The sequence below is a fragment of the Mesoplodon bidens genome, assembly GCF_964165515.1.
Source record: "Mesoplodon bidens genome assembly, chromosome: 1".
NCBI classification, from domain to species: Eukaryota; Metazoa; Chordata; class Mammalia; order Artiodactyla; family Ziphiidae; genus Mesoplodon; species Mesoplodon bidens.
Window position 1 is genome coordinate 54,683,838 of NC_138176.1, and position 21,747 is coordinate 54,705,584.

The 21,747-nt window shown below is 39.4% G+C and overlaps 1 protein-coding gene across 1 annotated transcript in view; it reads right to left on the reverse strand.

The window, feature by feature from the left end:
- ANAPC4 (anaphase promoting complex subunit 4) overlaps positions 1–21,747 on the reverse strand; it is a 42,090-nt gene that overhangs the window by 6,071 nt on the left and 14,272 nt on the right. The window contains exons 15-20 of the mRNA XM_081253749.1: positions 21,636–21,687; positions 15,240–15,295; positions 12,871–12,917; positions 4,510–4,566; positions 4,121–4,177; positions 1,953–2,046 (exon numbers count right to left, since the gene is read on the reverse strand). Of these exons, the coding sequence (XP_081109875.1) occupies positions 1,953–2,046; positions 4,121–4,177; positions 4,510–4,566; positions 12,871–12,917; positions 15,240–15,295; positions 21,636–21,687 (363 nt within the window). The remainder of the gene's footprint in view (positions 1–1,952; positions 2,047–4,120; positions 4,178–4,509; positions 4,567–12,870; positions 12,918–15,239; positions 15,296–21,635; positions 21,688–21,747) is intronic.

Here is a 21,747-nt window from a genome sequence, read left to right on the forward strand (position 1 = left end):
TCTGTAGCCAAGTGGAACAGAAATGTGGGTAACCTGGGGACCCAGTACTTGTGACTGAACTCTGAAGTGGGGGCAGTCTTGTGGGACTAAGTCCTAACCCTGTGGAGTCTGGTGGTAACTCTGCAGAGTTAGTGTCAGAATCGAACTGTAGGACACCCAGGTTTTGTCAGAATTGGTCTCAGGAGGGAAAAAAAGCCTCTTATTTTGGTGTCGGAAGTGTTTTGAGTAAAAACAGCTCAGATGCATACTGCCTGCTTATATGCTATGTGCCAGGCACTATCCTAAGTGCTGCATCTAGATTAATTTGTTTCATCTTCCCAACAGCTTTTTGAGGGAGGCGCTCTGATCACCCTCACTTTACAGAAGAGAAAACTGGGGCACAAAGAGGTCAGGCAACGTGCCCTCAGCCCCACACCAGGGAGTGGCAGAGCAGGACTTCAGCCCAGGCAGCCTGGCTTCCAGCACACCAACCTCTACCCACGTAACAACACCGACTCTCTCACATCCCCTGGGAAGCGACGTGCGCTAAGCATTTAGCACTTGATTTTTGCAAAGTGCTAGGAAGAAGTTTCATTAAAAAGGTTTCTTAATAGCTCCATAATGACAGTCGGTATTACTTCATACTAGACTAAGAAACTGGGAGATTAATGAGCTTGTCCAAAGTCACACACTAGCAAACTCGTAAGCACTTAAGAGATGGAGTTAATCTGAAGTTAAACATGAGACCTGTAACTAAGATTACACCTCTCTATTCAGCCATAGAAGATGTGGGGAGAAAAAAAGGGTAGAACCTGTTTTAAGCCCAAAGTCCCCAGGATGGATATTAGCCCAACAGTGACAGGGTCCAGGTGCCACCCTGCTGGTACACTGCCATCAGCCCTCCCCAGGCATCCTTCCTTACTCTTTGGACATCCTGATTAAATACGGTAAATGAGCTGACTCAGCTGTACTTTTATTTTCCCTCTATTCAATAGCTAACTTACGTCAATACATCTCTCTCAATTGATCTTAAGACTCTCAAACAATGTAAAATACGTCCTGCTCTGAAAAAGAATTTGGGCTTGTAGGGTTAAATCAAAACAGCAGTATGCAAAGTTCTGGGCCTGAGATTTCTCGGCCTCCCCCCACTCACTCACTCATTCAGATACACAGCAACCACACAGAGCAGAGGTCACTACTAAGTCCAGTTAAAAACTCAGCAGAATCCTAGCTCTATCGCTTACCACCTTGTATCATCTTGGGGCCTTCTCTAACCTTCAGTTTCCTCACTAGTAAAATGAAGATAACAAGTAGCTACCTCATAGGTTCTTGTGAAGATTAAAGGAGGTAATATATGTATGTGGCTATTACCCCAAGGATCTAAGAAATAGCTAAACTGTGGTCAGGTTATTCTTTGAGAAAGCAAAGAAACAGATGCTTTAAAAATCTTTTCATCTAAAATGGAGACGTTTTGACACATTTAATGGTTGCTATTTTGTGTTGTATTCTCAGTAATGTTGGCTAAATAAAGTTTTAACAAATCAACATCCTAGAGAATGAAAGGCATAACAATTAAAAAAAAATACAACCTCAGAAGAATACAATGATGCATCATTATAGGAGTTAAAAGCATTATATGCTCTTAAAAGCTAATAAATTGGAACTGGCAAAATAGACTTCTCTGACTGATAGGCTCTACAGTTTTCTTCCCAATATCCTATTTTTTATACATATTTTTTATAACAGACAATACTTAGGCAATCTTACTATATCACAGTTAATATCAGAGTGTTTCTGAACATGGTAATGTCGTATACTGTTATTATTTTACTGTTTCTATAATCAAATAAAATGGACACAAAACATAAATCTAAAGAACTTAGGTAAGTATTCATTCAGCAAGTACACTTGCTGATGTACTGGTCTCAAGTAAATATAAACATGGCCAAAATCCATGTTGGTTCATGATATACCTTTAAGGTGGCTGCTGTTTTGAAGAAAGTCATACCACTGGTTCCCTTCTGTGTTAGGGGGTGACACAAGATCATCATCTTCGTCTTTTAAGTACTAGAAGTACAGAATTAGAAATTTAAGTTTTGTAAACCAAAGCATTAGGCTCCGAAATTGTTTATATTTAACACTATTCTACTTATTTTGTTTTACTGCCAAGTCCTCTGAAAGTGCATTATTCTGTGAGATGACCAAAATTTGCTAAATGCCAAGCAACTGAACTGCCAACATTAGAATGCTGTGGATTTAGAGACTATAAATTGAGTTTAAGTTTCATGTTCTATTTTCAGGAAGTACATTTTAAACTTACACATGTAAGTTTATAAATTAATTTGAAAAGTATCAACTGTCAGTCTAATCTATGGCAGTAGTTCTCAAAGTGTGATCCATGCAACTCTGAGAGTCTTCAAGATGCTTTCAGAGATCCATGAGGTCATTACTATTTTTATAATAGTATCAAGATGTTATTTGCCTTTTTTACTGTAATGACATCTGCCCTGATAGTCAAAAGCACAGGTGGAGAAAACTGCTGGCACTGTCACCAAGAATCAAAGTAGTGGCCCCAAACCATACTAGCAGTCACTATATTCCTTCTTGCCACATACAGTTTCACTAATCTCTAATGAGGCTATTAAAATGATTAATTTCATTAAATCTCAACAAAATCTTTTTAATATTCTGAGTGACAGAATTGGGAAGTATAAATAAAGCACTTTTGCTGCCTACCAAAGTATGACAGTTATCATGAGGGAAAGCATTTATGAAAATGTAGTTGTGAGTCAGGCCAGGCACTTCTTTGTTATTAATGGAATTCCATTTTCACTCAAAAGAATAACTGGCAGACAAACTATGCTTACTCATTCTTGGGTATTTGGCAGATATGTTCTTGAAAATAAAAAAAGTGATCCTGTCACTTTAAGCAAAACAACTGACAGGGGCTTCCCTGGTGGCGCAATGGTTGAGAGTCTGCCTGCCGATGCAGGGGACACGGGTTCGTGCCCATGTCCAGGAAGATCCCACATGCCGCGGAGCGGCTAGACCTGTGAGCCACGGCCGCTGAGCCTGCGCGTCTGGAGCCTGTGCTCCGCAACGGGAGAGGCCACAAGAGTGAGAGGCCCGCGTACCGCAAAAAAAAAAAAGAAAAAAAGCTGACAGTATTTATTACCAATGATAAAATTTAAACATTCAAGCAAAAATTAAAAATTTTGAAAAACCTGTATCTGCCACTATGTGCTTGACAACCTCACAGCAGTTAAATATTGTCTGATGAGATTGGTAATGACATTAATAAAATGTGACTTTTGGATACTGTATGAAGAAAGGTGTCAGCATATGGAAGATCGTTGTAATTCAGCGAATCACTATTTTCCAAATGACCAATACATGATATGGCAAAATCACATGCACAGCGTAAAAGATCCATCCAAAGTGCAAGGTAGATGAATGAATTTTAATGAATCAGAATATGAAAAGTCCACTGATGCAATTTAGATTCCATACTGAAACTAACCTAAGATACTACCACTTGTCAGGATCTGGTGTAGTATCAAAGAATATTCAGTTATCTAAAAAGCTATTAAAATACTTTACCCTTTCCAACTACAACCTGTGTGAAACCAGGCTTTCTTAACCAAAACAACACATCACAATAGATCGAATGCAGAAGCAGATATGAGAATATAGTTGCCTTGTCTTAAGCCAGACATCAAGGAGATTTGCAAACATATAAAACAATGCCATTCTTCACTTAATTTTGTTTTGTGAAGTATAGTTACTTTTCGTTAAAAATATTTATATTAACATGTAATGGTAAGTGGGTTTGTTCTTTTTAAATGAATTAAGAGATAAATAATTCTTTATTCTGTTTAATTTCTAATACCTAATAATATCTACTATTGATAGATACAGTGCACATAAAAGCTCTCCGGAGTCTTCAATAATTTTAAGAATGTAAAAGGGTTCTGAGACTAAAAAGTCTAAAGCTACTCTTTGGTGATTTTACTCAAAGGGCAGGGTTACTATATAATTTGGCATTATATTACTTTCAAAAAGTTTTGTATAATAAAGACTAACACTGCTAAAGTTTTAAAAATAAAAAAATTAGTAACTAGATTCAATCCAGAGCCCATACCTGACCAACTTTTTCAACGTTAAAATATTTTCCTTTTCGATTATAAAGATCTGGAGCCTAGAAAGAATAAATATAGTTTAATTCTTAAGTCAACTCACTGAGGAAAAAAAAATCTTACATATTTAAACCAAAAACTCTATTGTTTAAGAAAGCTGTTGGTGGCAGTTACTCTTTTATATGTAGCAACACACACATACAAACAAAAGTTCAATTTATATGCTTCACATTTAATAAATAAGTACTGCCATTAATTAGCTCAATAGTTTTAAAAGCATACATAATTGCTTAGAACTTCAACTAAACTGGATTAAATTTGATTACTTCTTACCATTATCCCGATTTATTGTGATTATTTTTTAAAAAGCATTATAGAAATACCAATTTCCTACCTCATTGAAATGTTCAGTAAGAAATTCAGCAACAAATGTGATGTCTTTTTGAGTCATCTATGAAACCAAAAGGAACAAAAAGAAAACAAATTAAGATAAGAGAAAGCTTGCCAATAAAATTCTATGTAATAATAAATGTGACTTTTCTACTATCTACTAAAAGTTATGGGACAAATAAGCAAAGTTCCTTCAAAGAAAATGTCAACAGAAATTCAGGAGATTATGCAACTCTGAAAATATGAAATCCTAGGGCTCTGAGAAGCATGTAATTAAATATTTTAAGCCCATTTTCCAATCAGCAACGCCAATAGCTACAGAACTCTTTATGGCCTAAGGCTGTTTATTATTTTATGCTTTATGCTAAGACTATGTGTGTAGAGTCCTGCCTTTGGGAGTAGGGGACGGTCAGTCCAGATAAATAACCTCAATGTGAGTTAAGGGCTGCAACCCAAAAGTGCTTCAGTGTTGGCCCTCTGCTTCTTTCAATGACCCTGCCTTCTCCCTATCCCGGTTCTTCAGTTCTCAAAAAATTACACATTGAGGGCTCTCCCAACAAGTAACATATTATATTTCCCCAAATAAAGCTAAGAGTGATATCAGAGAAACAGCTAAGGTGAACGTCTCTGGTTTGCAAGGCCAGTCATCCACAGCACAAAAGATCTACTTCGTATAAAAGCTGTGATCCTTTACTCATCTGGGCCACCAAGGCTAATTTTTTTTTTTTTTTTTTGTGGTACGCAGGCCTCTCACTGTTGTGGCCTCTCCCATTGCGGAGCACAGGCTCCAGACGCGCAGGCTCAGTGGCCATGGCTCATGGGCCCAGCTGCTCCGCGGCATGTGGGACCTTTCCAGACCGGGGCACGAACCCGTGTCCCTTGCATCGGCAGGCGGACTCTCAACCACTGCGCCACCAGGGAAGCCCAAGGCTAATCTTAATGCTCTCCATTTTTTCAGACTCAAAATTACCTAATCTCTCTGAAGCAGACAGTTTGGGCAGGGGTGAGGATGAGCGAGCTGCAGGAACCCAGTGGGAATTTTGCCTTATTCTGTAAGATTTTTCTAGAAGAACGTTCCATTGTTACTTGTCACAATCCTTAGAGTCAGAAAGAAACTTGTGTTTGCCAGACCTCAACATAGGTACTAATACCTAAGTACTAGCTTTCCAAGGAAAATAAAAATGCATTTAACATTTTAGGAAGTTAAAGTAAGGAATCCAACCACCCTATGTTATATAGATTACAAAATCTTATACAAACATGAAAACAATAAACTTAGACAGCCATAATAAAGGTGTTCTGTGAGATTAAAAAAATATCAAACACACCAATTAAAAAAAGGCTTACTAGGATCTGTCTTGTGTCTACAGCCTAACATCTTGTTAATAACTGCATAAGACTACCAAGATGACCAGCAAAGCTGAGCTCAACCAGGGCAATATTAACATATTAGGAGAGGGGCGGAGTCAAGATGGCATACTAGGAGGATGGAGAATTTCTGTCTCCGCACAACTAGGGCACCTACCAGGCACAGTGGGGGACCAAGGACACCTAAGGGGATAAGAGGAAGCCCCAGCGACCAGGGAGAATGTGGGGCATGGGGGGAGTAAGGGGGGAGGAGAAGTGGAGGCAGGACAGGACTGGAGCCCCTGAGGGGCAGCTGGGGGAGGGGAAGGGATCCCACGCCCGAAGGGGGAAATTGTGGGGCCTTTGAGAGGGCAGAGGATCAAAAGGGACTGTGGCCAGGTTTCCCCTGCCCACCTGGGCCCCCGGGAACCTGCTGAGAGCCCGGGCCTGATCCTCTGCCCACCGAAGCCCCCTCCAGCAGCAGGTCCTGAGGGAGCAGGAGGGAGGCAAGGGGGAGCAAAAATAAAGGCCAGACCTATGGGACCGGCACCGCTGAGGGGCGGCTGGGGGAGGGAGGAGTTCCTACAGCCAGAGGGACCCTCCCATGGTTAGGGGTCCAGCGGGGATGTGGGAGACTGTTGGTGGGGGGGTGTGGAGGAACAGAAGGGAATGTGGCCAGTGCTTTCCCTGTCCACTTAGGCACCGGGGAGCCTGTTGGGCTCCCGGGCCTAATCCTCTGCCCTCAGAGCCTCCCTCCTGCCCTGCAGACACAAGCCCCGCCCCTACACCCCCACCCAGGGCCCCGCCTCCACACTCGGAGACCCCCTCTGAGAACCCCTCCAACTGTGCTGGGCCTAAACCCCACCCACTCCCCCACCCAGGGCCCTGCCTCCACACTCCGGAACTCCACAGCCAGAAGGCCCTCCTTTGGAGATGCTGCCTCTCCCCTTCTGGGCGCAGGTCCTAAGCAGAGGCCCCGCCCCATCCTCAAACACCACCCCCAAGCCTACCTAGGCTCTGCCCCACCTTAAACCCCACCCCTGACTAAGTTCCACCCCCACCTAAACTCTGCCCCCATAGCCAAGGCTTTTTTTTTTTCTTCTTTTTTCCTCTTTTAGACTGGGGTTCTGTTTTACCTTTTTGATTCACTGATATTTTATTTTTTTCTAATAAATCTTTTACTTTTCTAAATTTATTTTATTCTTTATACTTTGTTATTGTTCTCCTTTTGGATTGTTCCCTCCCCCTCCCTTTTTTTCTGTTGTGGTTTTATTTTACCTTGCTGCAGTCGTTTCAATTATACTTTTATTTTTCCTAATATGTTTTTTATCTTTCTAATTTTATTTTCCTTTTTATTCCTTGTTATTATTATATTGCTCCTTGTTTTATTCTTGTTTTTTCTGTCACGCCACACGGCTTGTGGGATCTTGGTTCCCAGGTCAGAGGTTGGGCCCGAGCTCCTGCGGTGGGAGCTCCGAGTCCAAACCGCTAGACTAAGAGAACCTCAGACCCCAGGGAATATTAATCGGAGTGAGGTCTCCCAGAGATCCTCATCTCAGCACCAAGAGCTGGCTCTATCCAACTGCCTGCAAACTCTAGTGATGGAGTCCTCAGGCCAAACATCCAGTAAGACACAAATACAGCTCCACGCATCAAAAAAAAAAAAAAAAAAATGAAACGACAAAAAAATATGTTACAAACGAGCAAGGTCCACACCTACAAGACCAAATAAATGAAGATTAAATAGGCAACCTACCTGAAAAAGAATTCAGAGCAATGAGAGTAAAGATAATCCAAAATCTCAGAAACAGAATGGAAAAAATAAAACAAACATTCAACAAGGATCCAGAAGCACTAAACAGCAAACCGACAGTGATGAACAACACAACAAATGAAATTAAAAGTACTCAAGAAGGAATCAATAGCAGAATAACTGAGGCAGAAAAATGGATATGTGAACTGGAAGATAAAATGGTGGAAATAACTGCCAGGGAGCAGAATAAAGAAAAAAGAATGAAAATAATTGAGGACAGTCTCAGAGACCTCTGGGACAACATTAAACGCACCAACATTTGAATCATAGGGGTCCCAGAAGAAGAAGAGAAAAAAAGGGTCTGAGAAAATATCTGAAAAGATCATAGTCGAAAATTTCCCTAATGTGGGAAAGGAAATAGTCAATCAAGTCCAGGAAGTGCAGAGAGTCCCATACAGGATAAACCCAAAGAGAAACACACCGAGACATGTTAATCAAACTATCAAAAATTAAATACAAAGAAAAAATATTAAAAGCAGCAAGGGAAAAGCAACAAATAACATACAAGGAAATCCCCACAAGGTTAACAGCTGATTTTTCAGCAGAAACTCTGCAAGCCCAAAGGGAGCGGCAGGGCATATTTAAAGTGATGAAAAGGGAAAAACCTACAAACAAGATTACTCTACCCAGCAAGGATCTCATTCAGATTCAATGGAGAAATCAAAAGCTTTACAGACAAGCAAAAGCTAAGAGAATTCAGCACCACCAAACCAGCTTTACAACAAATGCTAAAGGAACTTCTCTAAGTGGGAAACACAAGAGAAAAAAAAAACCCACAAAAAATCCTCAAATTAATTAAGAAAATGGTAATAGGAATGTACATATCAATAATCACCTTGAATCTAAATGGATTAAATGCTCCAACCAAAAGACACAGACTGACTGAATGGACACAAAAACAACACTCTTATATATGCTGTCTACAAGAGACCCACTTCAGACCTAGGGACACATACGGACTGAAAGTGAGGGGATGGAAAATGGTATTCCATGCAAATGGAAATCACAAGAAAGGTGAAGCAGCAATACTCATATAAGATAAAATAGACTTTAAAATAAAGACTGTTACAAGAGATAAGGAATGACACTACATAATGATCAGGGGATCAATCCAAGAAGAAAACATAAAAATTATAAATATTTCTGCACCCAGTACAGGAGTACCTCAACACATAAGGTAAATGACAACAGCCATAAAAGCAGAAATCGACAGTAACACAATAATAGTGGGGGACTTTAACACCCCACTTACACCAACAGACAGATCATCCAGACAGAAAATAAATAAGGAAACACAAGCTTTACATGAAACAACAGACCAGATAGACTTAATTGATATTTTTAGGACATTCCACCAGAAAGCAGAAGAATACACTTTCTTCGCAAGTGCACACAGAACGTTCTCCAGAATAGATCACATTTTGGGTCACAAATCAAACCTTGGAAAATTTAAGAAAACTGAAATCGTATCAAGCATCTTTTCCAACCATGACACTATGAGATTAGAAATCAACTACAGTAAAAAAACACAAATACTTGGAGGCTAAACAGTGTGCTGCTAAATAACCAAGAGATCACTGAAGAAACCAAAGAAGAAATCAAAAAATACCTAGAAACAAATGACAATGAAAACACAATGAGCCAGAAACTAGGGGACGCAGCAAAAGCAGTTCTAAGAGGAAAGTTCATAGCTATTCAAGCTCACCTCAAGAAACAAGAAAAATCTCAAATAAACAATCTAACCTTACACCTAAAGCAACTAGAAAAAGAAAACCCAAAATTAGTACAAGGAAAGAAATCATAAATCAGAGCAGATATAAATGAAATAGAAACAAAGAAAACAATAGCAAAGATCAATAAAACTAAAAGAACACTCTTTGAGAAGATAAACAAAATTGATAAACCTTTAGTCAGACTCATCAAGAAAAAAAGGGAGAAGATGCAAATCAATAAAATTAGAAATGAAAGAGGAGAGATTAAAACTGACACGGCAGAAACACAAAAGATCCTAAGAGACTACTACAAGCAACTATATGCCAATAAAACAGACAACCTGAAAGAAATGGACAAATTCTTGGAAAAGTACAACTTTCCAAGATTGAACCAGGAAGAATTAGAAAATATAAACAGACCAATCACAGGTAATGAAATTGAAACTGTAATTGAAAATCTTCCAACAAACAAAAGTCCAGGACCAGATGGCTTCACAGGTGAATTCTATCAAACATTTAGAGGAGAGTTAACACCTATCCTTCTCAAACTCTTCCAAAAAATTGCAGAGGGAGGAACACTCCCAAACTCGTTCTATGAGGCCACCATCACCCTGATACCAAAACCAGACAAGGATATCATAAAAAAACAAAATTACAGACCAATATCACTGATGAACATAGACGCAAAAATCCTGAACAAAATACTAGCAAACAGAATCCAACAACACATTAAAAGGATCACACACCATGATCAAGTGGGATTTATCCCAGGGACGCAAGGATTCTTCAATATACACAAATCAATCAATGTGATACACTACATTAACAAGTTAAGGAATAAGAACCATATGATCATCTCAATAGATGCAGAAAAAGCTTTTGACAAAATTCAACACCCATTTATGATAAAAACTCTACAGAAAATGGGCATAGAGGGAACCTACCTCAACATAATAAAGGCCATATATGACAACCCACAGCAAGCATCATGCTCAATGGTGAAAAACTGAAAGCATTTCCACTAGGATCAGGAACAAGACAAGGATGTCCACTCTTGCCACTCTTATTCAACATTGTTTTGGAAGTCCTAGCCACAGAAATCAGAGAAGAAAATGAAATAAGAGGAATATAAATTGGAAAAGAAGAAGTAAAACTGTCATTATTTGCCGATGACATGATACTATACATAGAAAACCCTAAAGATGCCACCAGAAAACTACTAGAACTAATCAGTGAATTTGGTAAGGTTGCAGGATACAAAATTAATGCACAGAAATCTCTGGCATTCCTATATACTAACAATGAAAAATCAGAAAGAGGAATGAAGGAAACAATCCCATTAACCATCGCAACAAAAAGAATAAAACACCTAGGAATAAACCTACCTAAGAAGGCAAAAGACCTGTACTCAGAAAACTATAAAACACTGTTGAAAGAAATCAAAGATAACATAAACAGATGGAGAGATATACCATGCTCCTGGATTGGAAGAATCAATAGTGGGAAAATGACTATACTACCCAAAGCAATCTACAGGTTCAGTGCAATCCCTATCAAATTACCAATGGCATTTTTCACAGAACTAGAACAAGAAATTTTACAATTTGTATGGAAACAAAAAAGACCCCAAACAGCCAAAGCAATCTTGAGAAAGAAAAATGGAGCTGGAGGAATCAGGCTCCCAGACTTCAGACTATACTACAAAGCTACAGTAATCAAGACAGTATGGTACTGGCACAAAAACAGAAATACAGACCAACGGAACAAGACAGAAAGCCCAGAGATAAACCCACGTACATATGGTCACCTTATCTTTGAAAAAGGAGGCAAGAATATACAATGGAGAAAAGACAGCCTCTTCAATAAGTGGTGCTGGGAAAAATGGACAGCTACATGTAAAAGAATGAAATTATAACACACCCTAACATCATACACAAAAATAAACTCAAAATGGATTAAAGACCTAAATGTAAGGCCAGAAACTATCAAACTCTTAGAGGAAAACATAGGCAGAACACTCTATGACATAAATCACAGCAAGATCCTTTTTGACCCACCTCCTAGAGTAAGGGAAATAAAAACAAAAATAAACAAATGGGACCTAATGAACTTAAAAGCTTTTGCACAGCAAGGGAAACCATAAACAAGATGAAAAGACAACCCTCATAATGGGAGAAAATATTTGCAAATCAAGCAACTGACAAAGGATTGATCTCCAAAATATACAAGCAGCTCATGCAGCTCAATATCAAAAAACCAAACAACCCAATCCAAAAATGGGCAGAAGACCTAAATAGACACTTCTCCAAAGAAGATACACAGATTGCCAACAAACACATGAAAGAATGTTCAACATCACCAATCAATAGAGAAATGCAAATCAAAACTACAATGAGGTATCACCTCACACCAGTCAGAATGGCCATCATCAAAAACTCTACAAACAATAAATGCCAGAGAGGGTGTAGAGAAAAAGGGAACCCTCCTACACTGTTGGTGGGAATATAAATTGATACAGCCACTATGGAGAACAGTATGGAGGTTCCTTAAAAAACTAAAAACAGAACTATCGTATGACCCAGCAATCCCACTAGTGGGCATATACTCTGAGAAAACCATAATTCAACAAGAGTCATGTACCAAAATGTTCATTGCAGCACTATTTACAATAGCCAGGACACGGAAGCAACTTAAGTGTCCATCGACAGATGAATGGATAAAGAAGATGTAGCATGTATATACAATGGAATATTATTCAGTCATAAAAAGAAATAAAATTGAACTATTTGTAGTGAGGTGGATGGACCTAGAATCTGTCATACAGAGTGAAGTAAGTCAGAAAGAGAAAAACAAATACCGTATGCTAACGCATACATATGGAATTTTATTTATTTTTTTATTTTTATTTTTTTTGCGGTACGCGGGCCTCTCACTGTTGTGGCCTCTCCCGTTGCAGAGCACATGCTCCGGAGGCACAGGCTCAGCGGCCATGGCTCACAGGCCCAGCCGCTCCGCGGCATGTGGGATCTTCCCGGACCGGGGCACGAACCCGTGTCCCCTGCATTGGCAGGCAGACTCTCAACCACTGCGCCACCAGGGAAGCCCCATATGGAATTTTAAAAAGCGGTACTGATGAACCCACTGGCAGGACAGGAATAAAGACACAGACACAGAGAACAGACTTGAGGGCATGGGGAAAAGGGGAAGCTGGGATGCAGTGAGAGAGTAGCGTTGGCGCATATACACTACCAAATGTAAAATGGACGGCTAGCGGGAAGCTGCTGAATAGCACAGGGAGATCAGCTTGGTGCTTTGTGATGACCTAGAAGAATGGGATAGGGAGGGTGGGAGGGAGGCTCAAGAGGGAGGGGATATGGGGATATATGTATACATATAGCTGATTCACTTTGTTGTACAGCAGAAACTAACACAACAATTATGAGGCATTTATACTCCAATAAAGATGTGGAAAAAAACTACTACTATATACTACCTTATTCAGCTCAGGAAGTACGTGGTCTTCTGTCATTCTCAACATTGCTGGAAATATAAATTTTAAAACTATCTTTAAAAGGAAACTACAAACATAATTTTAATTATAGATGCATTTCAAAAACTAAATGTATTTCACTGGACTACATTTTCCATTTTAAATATCTTCTTGTCATCAAGGAAAACTTATTTTTCTTCGAAGAACTAAAAGGTGAAGAATTTAAATTTGATTTATATTTTCAGGTTCAAAATGGTTGGTATAGCCATCCTAAACTATTATTTTTCATTTTCTCCTTCAATTCAACCTACTGCCACTCCGGACAAACAAACCTAGCTGCTGCCTTGAGCTAAGACTACATGTGTAGGGATTCCTCCTAACTCCGTGATGTTTCTTCTCTTAAAATGTGCAAGCAGTTCTTTCCTCCAGAAGTCTTAGACTACCAAAAAGATGTGCTTCTTTCCCTTGGGCTTTTTTGCTACATGAAAATATTTGCACTAAGACTTATATGTGTAAACACACACTTACATGTGTGTATATATATATTTATATACTTTCTTTAATACTGTGGTTTGTTCTTTTTGTCCTTTCATAGGGGTGTCTGTATCAGTACCGTGTTTTCTATACATTACATCCACCTAAGTCAAGAAGTATGCTGCATGTGCTTTTGCACAGTGTTTGAATATGCTTCTTATGTTTGGCTGGGAAAAAGCATGTTGGACATTATTCTGCAAATATGGATTATTTTAAGAAACTGTTTTTAATTAATTCAAACTTCTAAACTATCTGATAAACCAGCCATAATCTAGGTTCCACTGATTCATTTATCCATCCAAAAATTAATTATTGAGTGTAATATAGGTACTAGGGATACAGCAGTATAAAAGAAGTCCCTGCCTTCATGGAGAATCATTTTACCCAAGAGCAAACCAAGGTTAGAGCGCTAACTAGTGGCAGCACCCAGTTACAGTTAGGTCTCCAGTTCTCCAATCCAGTGTGCTTTGCTCTAATGATAAGGACTGAGCAGTAATTCATTTATCTTCTAATGCAGCTTCTTACTACAGTTAGGACAGGCAGTAAAAATATAAACTGCCTAATTACTCCAATAATTATCAGTAAAACCAAGCTACTACTTCTGTAAAAGAAAGTCACTTCTAAGACTTCGTTTAATTTGAACATTGTAATTTATTCTAATTAACTCTGATATTAAACAGGCTAGCCTGATAAACACTCTGGCTCCCCATTCTGGCTAGTGTTGGTATGGTTTTGAGAAAAATATAAGAATTTTAAATGTCAACATCTACAGATCGCTTTCATTTTTTTATTGAAAGCAATTATACTAGGCTAACAAATATGAAAAGTCTGTTTTAAAAATATGAGAATTAAAGATCTGGGCATTTGTTTCAAGGATATTAGCACATTACAGGTAATTTACTTTCTATTTTACTCTTTAGAATTTTAACAAATATAAGAGTCGTAAATTCCATTTACAACTAAATTTTGCATATGTTGGAGGGAAATGTATGCTAAATTATTTCAAAGATATTAATACAGGTCACAAAAACAGCAGTACAAATGGACCTAAATAAAATATGCATATCCTGTAGAGTGAGCATTAAAACATTTAATATCAAGTCAGTAACTATTTGTTAATTACCTACAAATGCAAAGATACTGTGGAGACATAAAGAAAGGCCACAAGTGGTCTGCATTCTATTTAGCTAGGGCATCACTGTCCAATAGAAGAGATAACGGAAATGTTCTAGTTCTGTGCTGTCCAACATGGTAGCCACTAACCACATGTGGCTCTTGAGCACTTAAAATGTGGCTAGCATGACTAAGGGACTGCGTTTATAATTCTACATAATTTCAACTAATTGAAACAGCCATACGTGACTAGTGGCTACCATAATGAATGGCACAGATCTAGAAACAGAAGACCAAAATATAAAACAGGAGCTAAGCTATTCAAGGGCAGAGGTTTTGTCTTATTTTTTCTCCCCCTTTTCCCCCAAATCTAACACCTAACAATACCTAATACAAAGCAGAGATTTAAAGAATGTTATTTTAACCTAAGGAGACATTACAAGGTAAATAAGGGTCAATTCTCAGTGAGTGCCAGAGACAATCAATGCTAGAAGGTGTATCTGCGGGGGTGGAGATGGGTGGGTGTATAGAAGAAATAAGACTGGCCATGTGTTGAAAACTGCTGAAACTAAGTGACGGGTAGAAGGCAGGTCACTTATACTATTCTCTCTACTTCAACAGGTATTTAAAATTTACTACAATAATTGAAATATGCTAAATTGATACTCCCACAATTTTTTTAAAAAGTGTTAAAAATACAAGAATGTTTCATTCAGCTCACTTACCCACATACAGCCACCGAAAAAATGCTTTGAAGTTTTTCATACTGCTATCTATAACTCTAGAAGATAAAAATAAATCAGAAATGAAATTATTATATGGGGTTCATGTATCATTGTTCAATTATTGTAGAATGTAATAATCCTTTTTGTTCTACTATATCCTATCTGGATGACATGTAAGCCTTTACAACAGATTTAACAAATAAAACACATACCCAAAAATAAAGTTTCAAAAAAGCAAATCCTGATTCTCTTTAAAAAAAAAAAAAGCAAATAACTCAGATTCTAACTGATTATAACAGCCTTGCCACAAACTGTGTAACAGTCTTTCCTTTCTGGGCACTCAGTAAAGTATGAAATCCTTTTCTAACTTTGGAAATAAAAGAAATCAGAAAAAAAGTTTCCGGCACCATTCTCAGTTAAAAAAAAAATACTCACTGATCAGGAAGAAGAAACAAACATCAAACACAACAGAAAATCATTATTATAAACTTGTAATATGTCACTACCACTACCTCTGATATCAATAGACATTACTTTTGGAAGCTGATTTTTTATCCTTACAGTAATGAATCTCAAAATTTGAATTTCCTTGGGCTTTATGCAAATGTACCCCCAAGATTAAGGGTTATAAGTGGAAGTCATCTTCACTTTGATGCAACTGTCTCTGAATATAAAGATGGATATCATTTTTTAAAAAACCTCTTTAAGCTCACATCTGTAAGATAATTACTCTAAGCAAATAATACATGCACTTTTCACCCCTAAATCTCAAAGTCCCTTCCAAGCATTAAATGTCATAATACTACTGGAGAAGTAGGTCAGCATCATTAACCTTTCTGTACACAGTAAAACACCTGACATAAAAGACTGTAACATCTCTTGCGTTACCAAGCACTATGATCAAAATTCTCTTGCAGCAAAAATGAAAAACAGAAAAGACGTTCCTTTCTGTCTTTCCCAGTCAATACTCTCACCCCAACCCCAGGCAACCACTGATCTATTACAGGCTAACGTCAAAGTTCTCACTGCCTCAGTTTCTCCATTATAACCTAAAATAATGCTATATTCTACTTATCTCAAGGGAGGAAGAAGTTAAATCAAAAACTACCTTTCACTGAAAGGTGATCACAGAAAGCTTAATATTTTATGTTTACTCTCTGCAAAAAATTATTCAACATTCAGGAAAAGGAATATCATTTCTCCTCCTGCTTTGTTCTTTGAGCACACACATCTGTAATAAGCTCTACCTTCTAGAAGCCCATTAGGGGCTTCCCTGGCGGCACAGCGGTTAAGAATCCACCTGCCAATGGAGGGGACGTGGGTTTGAACCCTGGTCCGGGAAGGTCCCACATGCTGCAGAGCAACTAAGCCCGTGTGCCACAACTACTGAGCCTGTGCTCTAGAGCCCGCAAGCCACAACTACTGAAGCCCGTGCGCCTAGAGCCCGTGTTCTGCAACAAGAGAAGCCACCGCAATGAGAAGCCCGCGCACTGCAATGAAGAGTAGCCCCCGCTCGCCGCAACTAGAGAAAGCCCGTGCACAGCAACGAAGACCCAACGCAGCCAAAAATAAATAAATTCATTAAAAAAAATAAAAGCCCATTAAAATGATGATGGATTGGTGGGGAGAGGTGGATGTGTTATAAACTCACACACAAAAAGAGGACACTAGAAAAAATTTCTTTTTAAGTTTCAGAAATGTCAAAAGCCAACAGAAGACTAGTGACTGGTGAAGGTCACCAGAGGCGGCCATGTGCCAGGCACTGTGGAAAGAGAGCAGCAACGAGTCATCCGCCTGGCAGAACGCCAAGGATACTCAGTCCTTAGAAACATCAAGTTCAACAGAAGACATTAGGATGACATCTGGGGCTGAACAAAGGAGGACAAACTGAAACACAGAGTGGCCAATACACTCTTTCCCCCAAAATATGAATGCCTAGGCATTTACTACCTTCCAGACAAAAACAGAGTTCTTCAAAGAAGCTGAATAAACTGGGAAGAGCCAAGGTGGCTCCGGGTAGGCACTGGCTGCCCACAGCACAGGTCCGCATGCTCTGGCACTCATGCTGGCTTTGGGCCACCCTGCACCCAGCAATTCCAGGCAACTTTAAACTGCCTCACGAATAAATATGAGTAAACAATCAGGCATCAGGTTTTTGAAGAAAGCTGGCAACAAGAGACCAAAATAAACAGCAAAGTGACACACAAAGAGGAGATAATTCAGGGAGCGGCAGAGATTTTTTTAAACTCTAATTAACGTCCTCAGAGAGCTGTGGGAAGATGTCACATCCACAAAGGAAGAGCACAGCTTTGAAAAATGATTAAACAAATAAGAAAACACTTAGAAATTAAAAGACAGGACTGCCATAATAAGACATTCAATAGCATGGTTCAGGTCAAAGATCTCGTCCTCCACCCCACCTGGGCTATTTATTCTAAAGTTCACACCCTAGACCTTCATTCCAACGTGAACCTTTTTTAAAATTTATTTATTTATTATTTTTGGCTGCGTTGGGTCTTCGTTGCTGTACATGGGCTTTCTCTAGTTGCAGCAAGCGGGGGCTACCCTTTGTTGGGGTGCATGGGCTTCTCACTTTGGTGGCTTCTCTTGCTGTGGAGCACAGGCTCTAGGCACACGGGCTTCAGTAGCTGTGGCACGCAGTCTCAGTAGTTGCAGCTCGTGGGCTCTCTAGAGCGCAGGCTCAGCAGTTGTGGCGCACGAGCCTAGTTGCTCCGTGGCATGTGGGATCTTCCCGGACCAGGGCTTGAACCCATGTCCACTGCATTGGCAGGTGGATTCTTAACCACTGCGCCACCAGGGAAGTCCACCAACGTGAACATTTTAAATCTCAATTTAAAGCATCCTGCTCACCAACAACCAGCAACTATCTTTCCAGTGACTTTTCTCCAGTAGCACAACATTCATCCCACCAAGACTACCACCTACTGGTTCTACCACCTTTCACTGTCTCGCACCCACTCTGTGTCCTCACTTCCCTCCTAAATCAGTACAGATTTGAGGTTTATCATTTTAATCATGCCCTTGCTTCAATTTCTTGACTCCCCTTTGCTTCCTTTTACTCACCAAGCCTAGTAAATCAAACTGCTCACCTATTCTGTGCTCCCAGTGGAGCAGCTGACCCCGGCTGGAGAAAACCACACAGCCACGTTGGCTGGTCTCATTTTAACGCTCCTGGGAACGCTAACCAAGCAGCCCTTAGCACTACTGACAATCCTCCTGCTTCATCAGCCCATTCACGCTCCTACTGTACTAGACAAATGGCTCACACCTCTTCCTTTATTCTCAAAGCTCAATACCACTTCCCCATCCTTACCTTCAGCTGATGACAGAACATTTCATATTTCCACTAAGATAACAAAAACAATTAGAAGTGAACATCCCCAAGCCCTCATCTGCTCATATACCAGCATGTGTGACCCCTGTCTTGGCCTTCTCTCCTATAACTATGGAGGAACTATTCTTCCAGCCCCTTCCCTGACACACTAAATCCCATCCCCTCTTGAATCCTCTTGTTCTAGCAATCTTCCCTCTCTTTGCCATCTCAACTGTTCCCCTTCAGAAGAACATTCCCACCATAAATAAATATGCTCTAATTTCTCCCACTGTAAAAAGAAAGAAAAACCCAATGACTATTTTTAAATGCTGGCCATTCCCTTTACAGCAAAACTCAAGAGACTACATTTGTTGTTTTCTTTGTATCTGCTCTCATTCTGCATCATACCTGCTCCCATGACTCCACGGAAGTGGCTCTCATCAAGGTCACCCATCATCTATTCTGATAATATTCTGATCTAGTCCACTTCTGGTCCTCACCTTACTTGACTCAGCAGCATTAGACAACCAATCCCTCATTACTTCTTGCAATGCGTCCTTCACTCAGCCTGCAGGATACCCACCCCTTGGTCTTTCTGCCTCTCCAGTTTCTTTCGCTAGCGCCACATCAACCCCATTTCTAACACTGGAAAGCCCATCACCCAGTCTTCAGATCTCTCCTCTAAGCACACTAACTATCTCATCCAGGTTCGTGGCTTAAAATAATACCAATGTGCTGATGGCTCCCAAATTTACATTTCCAGCCTGGATCCCTCACTTGAACATAATCTCATACAATCAACAACACGCTGGACAGCTCCACCAGGGTATCTAACAGTATGCCTAATACATTGACCATGTGATCAAAATTAACATCAATAAGAAGAGGTAGCCGGACACTGTCTGCCTCTGGATCTGACACCTTGAGAAGGACATTCCACTGATTATGTAATATTCTGGCCAGGGATGTATAACTTGAATCAAACCATGAAAAAATCAGATAAACCCAAATTGAGGAACATAAAATACATATATATTTCCTATATTCTCCCCCAAGTCTTCCCCATTTCAGTAAATGTTAGTCATACTCTACCAGGTGCTCAGGACCTAATAAACTCACAATTGTCCGTGACTCCTTTATTTTTACCATCCATACAACCATTCAGCAATCTTGTTATTTCTACTTTCAAAATATATCCAGGTTCTGACCATTTCTGATTCTGACCACCATTTGTCTCGTGGCTTCTGTCCTTGCCCTCATATAATCTATTCTCAATACCAAGTAAATAACAAGAGGGATCTCTTTAAACCTAAGTCATATCCTGTCGCTGCACTGCTAATAACTCCCTAAGAGCTTATTATACGCAGAGTAAAAGCCACAGTCCTTACAACTGCCTACAGGCTCTACACAACCTGTCCCATCCTCTGTGACCTCTTTCAATTCATTCCCTACAACTCACGTTGTTATTCAAGTCACTTTAACTGTAGTGGCTCCTTGAGTCCCCTCATATACGCCAGGCATGCTCCAAACTCAAGGCCTTCATACTTGCTGTCTCCTTTGCCCCCAAAGTAACAGGGCTCACTCCCTCCTCTCTCCAACATCACCTTCTCAGTGAGGCCTTCCCTGACCAAAAAATTGCACCCCTAGCCCCAGCATGCCCTAGGTCCTCCTTCCCTCATTAGCTTTTCCCACCACTACTTATCACTATCTGACTTGCTGTATGTTTTAATTATTCATTTCTTTATTGTCTGTCTCATCATGTAAGAATATAATATCTATGAAGGCAAGATCTTTTTTATCAGTTTTGTTTACTGCTATACCCTCAGCATCTAGAATAGTGTTTAAAACATAGTTAAATGCTCAATAATTGTCTATGATGAATGATAGCATTGGATAATTAAGTCAAGAAAATTTCACAGGAAATAGAGAAGACAAAAGATATTAAAAAAAATGAGAGTAAAAATAAATGACAGAGGATCAATCCATGAAGTCTAATATCTGACTAACTAGATTTCTAGAACAAAAATCTAGTTTAAAAAAAAGGAGAGGGAGAAGAGGAAATTGTCAAAATAATAATACAATATAGAATTCAGGTTAAAATGGCATTTTCTTATTATGAGTACAACAAATGCGAAGACCCATATTTAAAACTCTATTGTGAAATTTCAACATATCAAGGATGAATAAAGCTTTTTGAGAGGAGAAAAAAAATAGCACACAAAGGAATGAGAATCAGAAGCACCAGACCTTCCATTGGCAACAGAAAGGCCAAAATACAATGGAGCAAAGCTTTGAAAGTTCTATGAGAAAATGAATCCCCCTTCATAATCTATACCCAGGCAAAACCATCAATTAAGTGTCGCAGAAGGAGAAAAGACACAAAAAGGACACACAAAGCTTACCCTCACACATCCGTTTTCTAAGTTACTGGAAGATATTTTCCACAAAGTGATTAAATGAACCAAGAAACAGAGGAGATCCTGGAAGTAAGGATCTAACCCATGAAAGCAATGAAGAAAACGCCAGGGCGGTGGCTGCACGAGAGGGAGCCCGCACGCAGGCTGGTGCAGGCAGGGGGAGGCTAATGGAGGAAGCAGCAGGGAGAGAGGGAGTTCCAGGGGTGTGACACTGCCCCTGAGACGGTGGAGAGCCTGAGGATGTGAGCAAGGCAGACTGTGCGAGGAGAAAGCAAGCAGAGTCTAGGAAAGACAGACACACAGAGAAGAATAATTTCTCAAAACTGGTAAGTAAAAGAAAGGCAGTACAGTCATCCAATTTAGAAATATGGAAGTAACCTACAGACCTAAAACCAGAAATAGTTAAAAGGATTCCCCCTGGAAAGAGGACCTGGGGTGAGGATGGGCGGGACAGGAAAATACCACTTTAATGTATGAAACTGCTGTGCTATTGGATTGTTTTAATCATGTAAAGTATAATTTTGATAAAAACTTAAAAACTCATTTTTAGAAAATCACAACAATTTGCTAGGTTCTTATTTATAAGTAAAAAGTAAAACATTCTCAAGTCAATGATTCCAAGATTCAAGTATCTCCAATACTTACTGAAGAAGTTCATTTGCCTTGAGTATGAAAGAACCCACTGCAGTAATAGCATCTAAAAGGAAGTAAATAAATAAATATCATTTGTCAAATAAGTAAAGTGGATTTAATGCAG